Consider the following 14,680-nt stretch of genomic DNA (forward strand, 5'->3'; position numbering starts at 1 on the left):
AAAAAGTAACTTTAAAAGTAAAGTAACTAAAAAAGTAACTTTAAAAGTAAAGTAACTAAAAAAGTAAATAATTAAAGAAATATATATAATTTTTTCTAACTTTTTTTATCTCATTCATGAGCTAACGTCAAATCATGTTCATGAGACAATTTGTCTAATTTCAAATTAGATTTTACAGGAAATAGTTACAAAATAATTTCACAACTGGCTAATAGCAGACCACCTCAAGGTCTCACTCTGAAATAACCAGGACATTCTGATGTAGCATATCAAAATTAGAGCCCTTCAAAATTTCATTCATGAGACAATTTGTCTAATTTCAAATGAGATTTTACTGGAAATAATTACAAAATAATTTCACAACAGGCTAATAGCAGACCAACTCATCTAAAGTGATCATTGCGATTTGATGGTTATCAGTCTCAAGTGTCTAGGACCTTGGGAAGAGGTTAAGGAGGTAATAACCACCTGAAATTAGACAAACTGTCTCATGAATGTGATTAGAAGTTAGCTCATTAATGAGATTTTGAAGGGCTTTAATTTTGAAATGCTACATCAGAATGTCCTGGTACTCTGAGTGACAGCTTGAGGTGGTCTGCTCTTAATTGCTTTGATATGTGTGGGCAGACCCTAACATTTGCTTGTAATATCATTACAAAGGAAGTCTTGGCCCGGATATCCGGTGGCTAAACCGGAGCCCCAGAGATATAGCCCCTTGCCCCCAGAGGTTTATCTGTCTTCAGACCCAATCTTTTCTTACACAAAATGTGTGAACATTTTCAGTTAAGCTTGTGTCAACGCGTGTCAAGAAATGTGTTGATTAATTAACAGGAAGCAAGGTGTTTTTCCTGCAACATCATTGTGTTTGTAGAATAAAACTTAAGAGTTTGACAATTAGCATGAGCATCAATAATCCTCCGTGGCTGACTAAACAAAAGAGTTGCACTTCCACCGAAATTCTAACATCAAAGAAATCGCCTAAAAACATCCAAGCAAACAAATCAAACTGATTCTTAGGAGTGTACCAACAGCTAACATACATCAAACTTATTTCCCAGCTGGATATCACTGCCAGTGTAGTCAGAAGTCTGCAGTGATGAGATACAGAAGCACGTTGCAGTCATTTGGCTTTTGAATATGCTGCAGAGCTTGCTTGCAGAAATTTGATTATCATTTCACGCTTTTTAAAGGCTCAAGATCCTGAACACACCCCTGTTTGGGTTAAAATTTGAGATGGAACTGCAGGGCTAACTTTCTGACTGTTCAAAGGAGTCAGGACAGATGTTATGCAAGAGAAAATTACAGTTTTGATTTTAGGTTTTAGGCCAAACCCTGAAGATGTACTGAAAGAATAACTATGGTTTGTGTAGAGACAGTTACATTCTTAAAGTAAAATGAGCTCCAAATTCATATTGCTATCCTTGTAGTGTACTCCAACACATCAGAGCTGGGAGATTACTCATTTTAGGGAATAAGAAAACCCTTATTCTGTCAAACGAAGAACCTCAATGACTTGTTGGACAGTCAGTGATACTCGAACAGTACGGACACATTTAGGATCGATACCAAGCCTCTTAACAGGTTATTTAGAAAAGCTTGTGCATAAATGTATTTTAAAATACCTAAATATTGCCTTACATCCAGTCATCATGTAAATAAAGGGCTGGAAAAAACATTTATTTTTATTTTTTTATATTTTATATTTTATATTTCACTATTAATTAGCCCAAGGTGACTTTTAAAATGTCCATCAGTCCAAAACACAAAGATATTAATCAGAGAATGAAAACGAGAAAAATATTCACGTTTAGCTGGAACCAATTCATGTTTGCCCTTTTGACCCATAAACACATTACATTACAAAACAACACTAACAACGCACTAATTGTTGCAGCTCTAATGTAAAATGTACAGTGCTACAGTGCTAGTGATGTACCAGTCACATGTGTTCCATGATGCTGTAGCATCCATCAACAAACAACATGTTGACGAGATGTGAACACGCTGAATCTGTTGATAAAGACACAAAATATAGTTGGATTGGATTTTCTTTTACTTTCTGGTTTAAGGAAAAGCAAACAGTCAGAGTGTGTTAGTTGTGGATAGTTAGATAGATATTATTTGATCTCACAGGGCTCAGGTTGAATCATATGGTTGAGAATAAAAACCTGTATGTGCTGAAAGCAGTACAGCATGACACAAATAAACACAGCGCTGGGAATTTCTGGTCTGACGGCACTGATGTTATACTCCCTATTCTGACAAATGTGTCAGGAAAGGTGTAAAAACAGCTGGGGAAGACCTCTGAGTTTAACTTTGAGACGTTTTTTTCCAACTTAACTTGCCCTCTCGGGTCAACCTTGAGGAGCTCTCCCCCTGTTGCCTTTTCGCAGCACACTGAACAGCAAAAGGACAGACAAGGTGCATGCTAAGTGGAGGTGGTTGCTCCCGTCATGGTCAACCTGGGCGCTATCAGGACGGGATCAGTCGGCTGTGTCTGGATGACAGGATTCTGTCTGCGTCCCCGTCACTGCTGAGAGTCCACAGGCGTCCTTCGGCCTCAATGTCATGACAACCAGCTCAGCATGACAATAGGACAACTAAAGGGGACGAGGCGTCTGCTGTCAGCACCTTAATCCACATTCTGGGCTGCTGCCATCTCCATATGTCCATGACTTTGCATATGAAAAATTCCAAAACAAATGAATATGAATATATTTTTAAATGATTATAAATGATCATATTATTATTGAGCATCTCCAGTCAGTTTTACCCAGTAGCATTAAATGGGAAAGATTTGCCAAATGACCTTTAAAAACGTATGTTATTTGCACAGACAGGCATCGAGATCCTTGAACTCCCTGACGGACTGCTAAACTCAGACTTAATGAGCAAAAACCCATAAAACTCCCGTCTATTCAGGCGGCAACCTCTTGTCTGTCTGACAAGTGAAGACAATGCGGAAGTGCCTCAAACTTGCATTATTTCTAATAGCCAGTAGGGGGCGACTCCTCCCGTTGCAAAAATAAGTCTGATTGTATAGAAGTCTATGAAAAAAATAATGTATTACCTCAGTAAACATTGTAATATATTTATGGTCTCAGTTGCTTACATACAGCATGATGCAAATAATTTAGTAAATTATGATCCCATTTAGAGTAAAATAGCCAATAAAGCAGAGTATGCTTTGGGGCGAGGCTACCTTTTGATTGACAGGTTGCTGTCTGGGAGTTTTCCGTGTTTTCATCTTAGAACTTTTAACCCTTTCACAATATGTTTTCAGTTCATGAAAGTCAATTGTAACATTTTGGTTGCCTAACAATGTTGTATTTAGCGTTCAGTTGTTCTTACCTCCAGCTTCTCCAGTCACTTCTGGTTGCAAAGAAACGTGATGGCACAGACAAAATGTCGACCTCAAGGCTTCAAAACCGAATCCCACAAACCAGTGGGTGACGTCATCATGACTACTACCACTTGTTATATACAGTCTATACAGCTGTTGAAGGAAGCCACAATTAAGGGGCGGTCCAGGCGAGATACCAAAAAGACAGTGAGAGTTTTCGACTTTTATGCTCTGGACTAATGAATCCATCTTGTAAAAGAACATTTCTCATTTTAATAAAACAAAACATTAAACTTGCTTTATATTAGCATGTTAGCATCGTTACTGTGGGCATGTTAACGTTAGCCTGTTGTATTGTTATGTTATATATTACTGTAAATTTAATATCTTGGTGTTTTGGATTGTTGGTCAGGCTTCCAATTAATATTTTTAGACTCTTTTCTGAAGTTTTCAAAGAAATTAATGACCAAGAGAAAAATTTAGACATCCTGTAATTCATCCATAGTGCATGTTTTTGTTGTGTAATAAAACCCCTTCTATGTTTTCATGAAAGTTCATTTTGCAGTTGAGGGAGGCCTCTGTCCCCGAGAGAAAGTCTTTTTTTCCATCTGCTTCCATCCGCAGCCACACAGAAGTTACCACTGATTATTCTTGAGGGAGGGTGAGGGGGAGCAGGCAGGATGAGGGCCTACAACCGGCACAAAGTGCAGCACCACCAGTGGCCTCAATCAGTCATCAGGTGCCTCAGTATGGATGGAGCAGAGAGGTTGCACTGTTGGCAGGCCCCGGCAACATGATTAAGGAGCCAGCGGCGTGATTATGCTTCTCACCTTATGAATGGAATAATACAGAGTGTGGTGTGGTGCTATGTTCCCCTGATGGAGGCAAGTACGTGCTGGGGTGGGGTCCGAAGCCCTCCCACGAGACCGGGAGAAGATAAAGGACTGACAATAGATAATTAAGGAACTGCCAGGACCTCTTTTCTATTCACATGGCTGTTTTATTAACGGAGATTCTGTAAGGAAGAATATTAATACAAACCACCAGCCTGTGTGACTTGGAGATGAATATAAATTGGAAGCGGTGGGGGGGAGGAATGCATCAGGGAGCGTTTATCAGGAGGGGGACATGGTCATCATGAGAACGGGCGGCACACTTTAGCACCGAAGCTCAGCCTCTGTTGATTTTGGGGAACAATTAAAGGCATGTCATCAGCCACAGAAGTGTCGTCATAGGCCTTCATGTACACATCATGTACACACATTTATACTGCAGTATAGAAGGGTGTCCATTACATTTGTACCGCTAAACTTCTTTTTTCTTTTATTCCCCTACATTTTAGAGGGAAATATAATTTGTATTGCCTTACATGTTTCTGGTGGCTAAAGTTATACATCAGTTAATCAGATTATGATGAAACACGCGATCAAGACACCATAAATCACTCATATAGAAAATACAAAAACAGGTAATGTGACAACATGTTCTCCTTTGTCATAAATGTGGGTAAAAGCAGTGGGGTTTCATTGTCAGTGGAAGGGGCTTATCTGATGTAAGGGTTGTTCAGATGGAAGTACCTCTCCACATGGATTTCAAAGATGAGTATACAGCCTTGTGCAGTTTGGAGGATCCTTTTATCCAAAACACCTGACATAACCTGCAGCCACATACATTTTAAAGATGAGTAAGCCCAGAGGGGAAATAACACACTGCCTAAAAGTATTAGCTGTGGTGTAATACAAACATGTTGTTTTCAGCAGAGACATCTTCCCTGCACAAATATCCTTGAGAAGAAAAATTACATTTCATTGACGATACACTGAATTTGTCTTACAAGGACGTCAAATAGATGGCTGACATATTTTTTTATAGGTGAGCTGATTTAAAAATATATCATAAAGAAAAAAAAAGTAGGCACCTTTTATTTGGGTCAGAAAACAATAACTGAATTACAAATTACAAAAACATTATTTCTACGGGCATGGCCACGGAAAATACTCAAATTGGTCCAAAGAGGTAGTATGCAAAAGTTTGTGTTGACTAAATAATTGTGTAGGTTCGATATGAAAATTTCATGTCACAATTATCCCGTCCAAAATATTTGCCTGATATTATCCTGATAATTTTCAAAATGTACTATCGTATAATGACACATTTTTTGTGACATATGATACTTTTCTATTACTTTGCTATAATATAATAGGGATCCATCAACGGGACTTTGGTGGAGAGTGTGAACAGGGTTCACATTAGAGGCTCTGACCTGGACTCACCAAATGGACACACATTTTTTATGGAAGAGCATACTATAACTTTTTTATGGTACACTATACAAAGACCTTTTTTTTAACTTTTTTTACGACAATTTGTATAGCATACTATGACCTTTTATGAATAGTTCATGGCATATTATACTAAGACATATTTGTGAACTAATAAATTATTACTTTTTTATGGCATGATATACAATGACTTCTTCTTGGCATATTACACTTTGATGTGCTTTATAGCATGCTATACTGTTTTGTTTTTTATATGAATCTTTGATATTTCTTATACTATGCCATTTTTGTATGACATTTTAAACTGTGGCATTTTGAATGGCATTTTTTCATCTACTATTCTATGACTTTTTTTATGACAAACTATATAATAAAAGTTTTTAATCTTCCTCCGCAGGCTGAGGAGGTTCAACATGGACTTTACAGGTGCACTATTAAGAGTATCCTGACCGGCTGCATCACGTTGTACCGCCTTCAACCGTAAGGCGTCACAGAGTGGTGAAACCTGCACAGTACATCATCAGGACGGAGCCGCTGTCTATGGGGGACCTTTAAACCCAGCGGTGAAGGAAGAAGGCTGACAGAATCATCAAGGACCCCAATCACCCCGACCACAAACTGTTCTGCCTGCTGTCGTCGGGCAGACAGTCCTGCAGCATCCAGCAAAGCACCACCAAGCTCAGAGCCAGCTTCACCCCACAGGCCTTATCAAGACTTATGAAGTCCTGAGCTCTCAAGCTCATTACTTTGACACGGTCACTTTATATTACATTGTCATTTACCTTTATATACTTTTACCAACTGTTTCTACAAACTGTGACTTTTTAAATCTTTTTTTTCCCGACATGCTACACTATGACTTTAAAAAGAAAGATTTGAAATGATATACCGTACCATGCCTTTCTTTGACTTACTTTTTGCAACATTCTATACTTTGACTTTTTCACTTGTTGACATGATATACCATGCCTTTTTTAAAAACCTTTTTCAACATACTATACTTTTACATTTTGACATTTTTTGACATGTTATACTATGACTTTTCTTTACGACTTTTATTGTCATACTAAGCAATCACTTTTTTCGTCATAATATACGATGACCTTTCTCACTTTTTTGTACATATTATATTACTTTTTTCGACATACTATACTATGATCTTTTAATGATTTTTTTTCGTCGTACTATACCTATGACTCTTTTTTTTAATGACGGTTTTATAAGTATGAATTTTTACTTTTTACTTTATTCCATATACTCTGAATTTTTTGACATACTGTAATATTTTTGTTTCTCACTTTTTTCAACATACAATACTATATATATACTGTATAAATATATACTATACATGTATTTTTTATTGATTCCTTTAAACATGCTATAGTACGACATTTATCACTTATTTATTATACTATACTATGACTTTTTTCACATTTTCTTACATTCTATACTATAATTCCTTCATGACTTTTTTCAACGTACTACTACTACTACACACTTTGCCAAAATTAAATTAATAGTAAATTGTTTTTACTACAACATTCTATACCATGACTACTATGAATTATTTTTTGTGATGTATTATACTGTCTTTCATGATCTATTACTTTTTTATTACACATGTAATAGCACACTATGCTCGATACAAAAACATGTTTTTAAATATTTTTTAATGACATTTTTATATATTTAATATATCAATACATTATTTGAATCCGAATATAAATTACCTGCTTTATTGTAATCATCCTTGAATTCTTTTGCACCATTTGTATTTGTTTTTCATCTATATATATTTATACAAGGAAGTGTAGGCTTTTAAAGAAAATATACATTTTCTTAACATATTTGACATAACCTGACAACAAGTTACTTGAATTCTAGACATTTTTTCTTTCAGTTCACAGACCTCTAAGTCCCACAATCTTATTTTCTTTGTTTGCTAATTATAATTATGCGTTATAATGCATGCCTCTCTGTAAGATAAATATACCCAAAGGGACAACAGAGTGTTGACCTTGTTCATGTAGCATCTCTTGTATCATAATAATTGGCAACAGGCTGCTGTAACTCCTAAAGGAAACTTGTAAATGCATGATGTGTCTGTGTGCCTGCATCTACAGAATAAAGGGTCGTTTTAATGAGGAAAAAGAGACAATATTACACTTGTTTTTCTTAGTCTAGTTTTTATTGTTGGGTAAAATGACAAGCGTGTTTTCTCTATATAAATAACAATCACATGAAGGAACATACAAGACATGGCTATGTGGAGGTGAAAGCATTGCTCACAATGTGCTTGGGGTACAAGATGTTGATAATGACAACTGTTTGTGTTTTGTTTCCATATCTTAAAAAGGAGTGTAATGACTATGAACTGGACCTGCGTGAATCTGTACATTGAATGGGAAACTAATGGAGTCACAGTCAGCCGCTTTGTACAGAACACAGAGAGAAAAGATCAGAGGTCATTATCATCAGTACACTTGGATTTTAAGGTTGGCAAAAAATGTGACCGGGGAGAGAAAGAAAAATGTAAATCAACATATATAAGAGTAAGATTTAACAGGAAAGACGGAATGACTTTATAGAATCTGTACACATCAAAAGTCCTTACTAAATTTGAGATACAGTTGCCCATTGTGATTTACAGAGTCATAGAGTGCTAGTGTGAAAATGCATAGAAATGTGTCCAGCTAGGGAACTGATCATTGACTTGCCAGCTACTCGTCTACTGCAGCAGCCTTCAGAAAGAGGTGTTTGCCATATTCAAAGCCTCAAAGACCCTCTACACAATACAATTACCGCACTCCCCAGTGTGCAAGCTCATCATTACTTCACATTAAAACATCCATTTGAAACGTGCTGTCAAACAGAGCAGACAATGCATGTGTTTCCGTAGTTCACTCTATTGCACTCTAAGATGCTTTCCGTATCTTTTTTTTTTGGTCCAGAGATAAAGTCATGATTTTCTTCAAACACAAGTGCTCTATTGACTCATTGCTAAGGAACATTTTGAAATACTTCAAATTTCACAATGTGTAGTGTATACAGCTGACACAATTGATCTAACATTGCCACTGACTTTCATTTTTCTGCTTTGGACTAAAAAGGAAAACAATATAGATATCGTTGAAAACTGTCCAAACCCTCTTTATGAGTTTGGATCAAAGGTTACCGAGCATAATGAAATACTCAAGTCTCTCAATCTCCACTTCAAACAGGATTGGATCACAGCGAGGGATCATTTTAATTAAGACTGAATCGGCCGTGTTGGACGATAGACGGATAGACGACAGCAGTAGATTTGTGAGGAACCACGCTCACCACAAATGGAGGGGGTCAAAGGAGGAGGTGTAATCTGCAGTCACACTGGGAATAATTAAGCTAATTCCTCTGATGGAGGGGAATTTTCCTTGAAGGCACAGGAAAAAGTTTGGGGTGGGTAAACTTAAATTTAAAGGGTTAATCTGAACATATACAGTATATATATATATATTTATATCGATTTTTGCCAAATAACTTAAGGATTAGTTTTGTTCAGAGATTATCTACAGCATTCTCACACACTGAATACAACCAATTGTGAATAATTATGCAAAGCTGCACATATTAACGGATTCATACCAATTTTCCTGAAAAAGATTACCAGCAAGCAACTTTATGTAGATATAAACATGAATCACCCAGTGGAAAAAAAGAGATTTAAACTTGGCTTTCAGACAATATCAACCAATTACTCCCTCACTTGTATATTGTATTTTTTGGATGACAGTCCCTCATCCAATGGACTTACACATGGTCAATTTGGTTTCTGAATTTGTGGTATTCATTATCACGTTCCCACAAAATTTAAAACTTTGCAACAGAATTCAGTGCAACAGTACCGTTGAGAAAAAGAAAGCTCATAGGGTCTCCATGTTACAACCTAAGACTCCCCAACCCACACCACCACGTTGCCTTTGAGGACATCAGTAATCTCACAATTGAGCTTGTTGAGCCTTCCGTCCAGGATGAAGAGGGACTCTCTGGACGGGGTCATGAGGTACTGTCCGAACAGTCCGCTGCCCGCCATTACCCTGTTCCTACTGCTCCACGGCCACTCAAATGACTTGGTGGCCTCTTTCAAGCTCTTGATCATCTTCACTTTGCCGGTGCGCAGCTCCACAAACAGAGCGTCTGTTTGACGGCCGGAGCTGCCGAACACGTTATACTGGTGGACCTCCGTGAAGGAGCGCTGGAAGGCCAGATCAGACAGGTGGAGGTTAGTGTGGATGTCAAAGGGCTCCTGGATTTCCCCCCGCTCTGAAATCATCTGGATCCTCATCAGGCCGTCGCCATCGTCAACAGTGACCAAGTAGTGGCCGTCCGGAGACATGTATGGAGTGCCGGTGACGTCTCGGTTTTGGCCGATCACGCTATCTGTTACACTGTCCAAGATGAGCTGTGGCTGCGTGGCGCCAGTGGAGTCAGGCCTGCAGTTGACAAAGTAGTAGCCGCCTAGATGGGTGTAGGTTACAGACTTGGGGATGCAGTTATACTCCCGTAAGCTGATGTTTTTCACATACGATGTCGTCTCCAGGTCGATCTTGTGGAGGACAGGCTCATTTCGGTGAAGGATGAGGCCAAATCTGTAGACAATAGAAAAACAAAGCAAATGCTTTTATCAATAACACATTTTTTCTTCTTGAAAACCTGAAATTATGAGAGATTTTTAGTCACGTCAGTGGCGTCGCTCTATAGATGGCAATGTCAGTTGGCTGGTCTCCACCTTGGTCCGGACTGAAATATCTTAAGAACTGCTGGATGGATTGACGTAAAGCAGACGTTCACGTTTCTCAGAGAAGGAAGCCTGTTGTTTGGTAATGACTGTAATCTAGTGCCACCAGCAAGTTAACATTTGTACTTATCCAGTGAAATATATCATCTATGAGACGGAGTGAAGCATACTTTTCATTAGACACTGATGGTTCTCAGGTGATGTATCTTATGACTTTGGTGATCCTCTGACTTCTGCTCTGCGCCAGCATGAGTGAGTGTCATGTTTTTGATGAAATTAGATTGTAACTTTGGTGGTTCCTTAACTCATCCAGCACCACCTTTAGTTCACAGTTTTAACTTGTCCAATACTTAAGTTCATGATATAAGTACCTGCACTACCTCCATCCCATCCGCTTAAGATGTATTCTGTTCAGTGCTACTTAGCATGCTAAACATGCTAAATTAAGATGGTGAAAATGGTTATACCTGTTTAACATCAGCATGTTAGCGGATCAGTGGCTGTAGCCTCTCAGAGTAGTAACAGTTAGTAAACCAGAACAGCTGGCTGAACCTGACAGCCACAATTTAAAAAAACAAGTTGATAACAAACACTCCACCCTTTTTTTTTTTACAAATTTAGACCGCAGGAAATCTTACAAATGCTGTACAAAAGTAATTTTAAAAGGTAATTTAATCATGCTTTGTGTGTGAAAATCAATATTTTTGTAATTTTAAGTCATGAATGTGCCAGTAAAGTGCGGTGATTCTTTTTCTTTCCAAGGCTCAATAATTCTGAAGCAGCAAGTGGTAACCTTGTAAAGTAAAGCAGCACAATCCAAATATCAAGATGCATCAACCTGAAATAAGAAATGGAAATTGATTTGTACTCGGTAATTATGATAATGGTTGGAGTGGAACCATTTTTGAAGAAAATTCTTCAGGAGAAAATATAAAATTATTGCCGAGAGATCCATTTAAAACCACTTCAACAGCCAAATTCTGGTACCTGACAATCTTCATCTTGGCAGCCTAGCATCATCTACACTTGGCCCTAATAGAATTATAGCAGTTTTAGATGTGGGCATGGATCAGTGAAACAACTATTCATTATAAAAAGCCAAAGAGAATGTTCATGGAACATTACATTTTAACAGCTGAACAAGTAGAGGGGGAATATGCAAGGAGCCGACAGGCCTCAATTAAATGTGAATACCAGCTGATCGACGCTGACAGGCTATTGAATCTTGCCGTCATTTATCATCTATCATGCCATTTTAACACCAAGCTGCCTGTGTCTGCGAACAGAAAATGGCTGTTTGAAAGCCACGGAGGACACTATCATTGCTGTGGCGGGGGAATCATTCATCCAGAAAGCGTTCGGACCGCTGGCTCCAGGCAAGAGGCTTTGTTTCTGTTTGTTTGTATAGAAAAGAGAATTTACAGAAAATAATGTTAAAACGATCTTTAACATATATGTAATGCCAGGCAGACATTGTTCAGATTAAGCCCAATATTCAACATAGATTGGTGGTTCCAGACTTTTAAACCTTTTTTATTTTTTAGAAGTGCTCCAGATTGGTTGTTGTTTGATGTTTAATTTTGACATGTCAGAAATTGTGGTTGATTTTCTTTCAGTTTGAGTAGTTCTGTGTTCCGATATCCCACATGGCTGCTGTCAAAAGACCTGTTATGAACTGTAGTGAACTTGATTTAACATTATAGGAGCGGTATTTCACATTGTGTGGCTACCTGTTGTCTTGACTGTGTTGTGAAAACAGTTGTCTGCGTCTTCCCTGCCATCTTCCCAGTTTTCCTTTTTGCCGCCTTGCCTTTGGTTCAAAGATGGATTGCGTAAAGCCAATGCTGCCTTTCTCTTTTATGTTGTCTTAGAGTAATGACAATTTACTGCAACCATCAATGGACAAAACAGATCAGGGTTTTGGTTTAACGTTCAGTGTGAGCATAGAAGGTGTAGTTTTGGCCGTGCAGAAAGGCAGAATAACATCTCTTGTGTAAATAATAGAAAATATACAGTGTCTGTCAAGGTTAAGGGATGTCAAAGATAACATACGTTTAAATCTGAGGCACATCCAACCCCCCCCAAAAAAACTGCATCAAATACAAGATTTATACTAAGGAACTTTTCATTAGCTTAATAACTGACTTTTCAGTCTTAATGTAGTGCACTTCTGTTCCGATTTTGGACGGAGACACATGGATATACTTACAATTTTACCTGTTCTTGTTAGATATTGTTATAACTGGATTTACCGCCATCGGAAACTGAAATATTATTATTATCTTGCTTGTGAACCACTGCACATATTTCTTTGCTATGGATTATATTCAATCTGTTGCACATATACTGTGATATTTTGGAAACATGCTTGGAAGCGTTAAGGTCATTGGTGCATTTAAAGGAGTATTGTCTTTGAAAACATTATTTTCACCAGCAGCAAGACAAAAAAATCATGTATGATGAATGAATAATCAAACATTGTTTGGCCTCGCTCTTATGTGAACACAGCTGGGTTGTGTTATTGGCAGACCCAGATTGCTCTCAGCCAAACTGACAGCTGCTGTTTGTCGTTTGTACCAATGATTAATGCATTAAAGACTCTCCCTGGTTCTGCACAACAGGGTTGTGTTTAACTAAAGCTACTTCACATTTTATCCGCTTATCTTCATGTCAATATTTGCAGTTAAAGAAATGACTGGGTCTCAACACTTTGCTCTAGAGTTCAGTTAAAGCTCCTGAGGGCAAAATTCATGTACAGGGAAGAGAACAATGAACGCTGCGCGGTAAAAGATATCCATAACACAGCAATTCGTGTTCAGCCATCCTCCAGCGCAAAAACATCGAATCAACATCTCGCTCGGCTTGTTTTGCCAAAAGGCAGTCTGCGAAAAATAGGTGCGGGGCAGCCTGAGCTGCAGGGTGCTGTAGATGTGGGTACGAATAAGAAATAACAGCTTTTTTTTTGCTGACATGCAGAGCTGCCTGACTGTCGGTCGATGGTTTTAATGAATGACAGCCCCCAGACGTTGCTGCTTGCTTTATAGAAGCTGCTGAGGGAATCCCCCAGTCATTAAACAATCCCCGGAAGTTGCTGAATATATGTCGGCGGTTTGCACACTGCTCATGTTACCAAATCGACTGATCAATGCTGCGTTCTAGCCAACAGACAAATGACTGTCTGTGTACAAGATAAAGAAATAAACCACGAGCCCCAAGGCAGCAGTTCATTTACACCTTCTTGCAATATAAACAGCTGTCCGATTAGAAAATAACATTCATGCGCATATAGATCTCAAGCTCTTTGAGTACTTCAACTGTATATTGATATATTCTCCCAACAGATATACAGAAGACGACTTCACTCTGCTGTTAATAACAAGGTTGAATTATGAGTTTGTAACAAAACTACCGTACTTGGAGAGCCAACTGCATCTCAATGCTCTACGTACGTTAAATTTCGTACATTTGAACTATGTCAACTATTCGTAACTTTTGTATGTTGTATACTCTGATTTGTAACCCTGTAATATCAGTTATTATATTCATCAATTGTGGGCAATAATGCAAATAAATGATCAGGACTGCTTTAATGGAATATTTCATTGGATAAAATGTTCTTTAATCAATGTGATGAAGTACCTTAAATTGCTTCTAAAATGTTAATATATCTTGATGTGCAGTATATTAACACGACAATATAAAATTAAAAGTTATGAAACAAGCAAATGATTAATCAATTACTCAATCGACCGAAAATGAATCAGCAACAATTTAGCTTTTCATTCACTGCTGCTCTTCTGTCTTTGTAAAATGACTATTTTAGGGATTTGGACAGTAGGACATTTTTCCATATTTGCGGACTAAACAAATCGTCAGACTAATTGATAATGAAGATTAGCGCTGCAACAGTTAGTCAAGATTACTAAAGTAAAAATATATATGATTCTAGCTTCTTATAGACTGAACAACTAATTGAGAATATTTGGCACAATAATCTGTTATAATTGGCATAAAAATCGTTAGTTGTGTCCCTAACGGTACAATCCCATTATAGCCACGCAATATTCATAACAGGACGACCCGGCAACACAAGTTACGTACAGCAAGCTTGTTTTGAAGAGCATCAAAAATGAAGAGCAACTACTTGGTAAAGACGGCAAATTTCAAACACTGGGAACACACTTTCCTGCAGGTCTCAGTGGATCTAATTACAGCAAACCCACCACCCCACCCACAACACACACACACACACAGTGGACTGCTTACTCCTCCACACCA

General features: G+C 38.0%; 1 protein-coding gene across 1 annotated transcript in view; it reads right to left on the bottom strand.

The window, feature by feature from the left end:
• Positions 1 to 9,550: 9,550 nt before the first annotated feature.
• The window catches only part of fstl5 (follistatin-like 5), a gene marked incomplete at both ends in the record, with an annotated part of 150,312 nt that continues 145,182 nt past the window's right edge, over positions 9,551 to 14,680 (bottom strand). Inside the window, one exon of the mRNA XM_079167557.1 lies at positions 9,551 to 10,253. Coding sequence (XP_079023683.1) covers positions 9,551 to 10,253 — 703 coding nt within the window. The remainder of the gene's footprint in view (positions 10,254 to 14,680) is intronic.

This window comes from Pholis gunnellus (genome assembly GCF_910591455.1).
Source record: "Pholis gunnellus genome assembly, chromosome: 10".
Classification (NCBI taxonomy): Eukaryota; Metazoa; Chordata; class Actinopteri; order Perciformes; family Pholidae; genus Pholis; species Pholis gunnellus.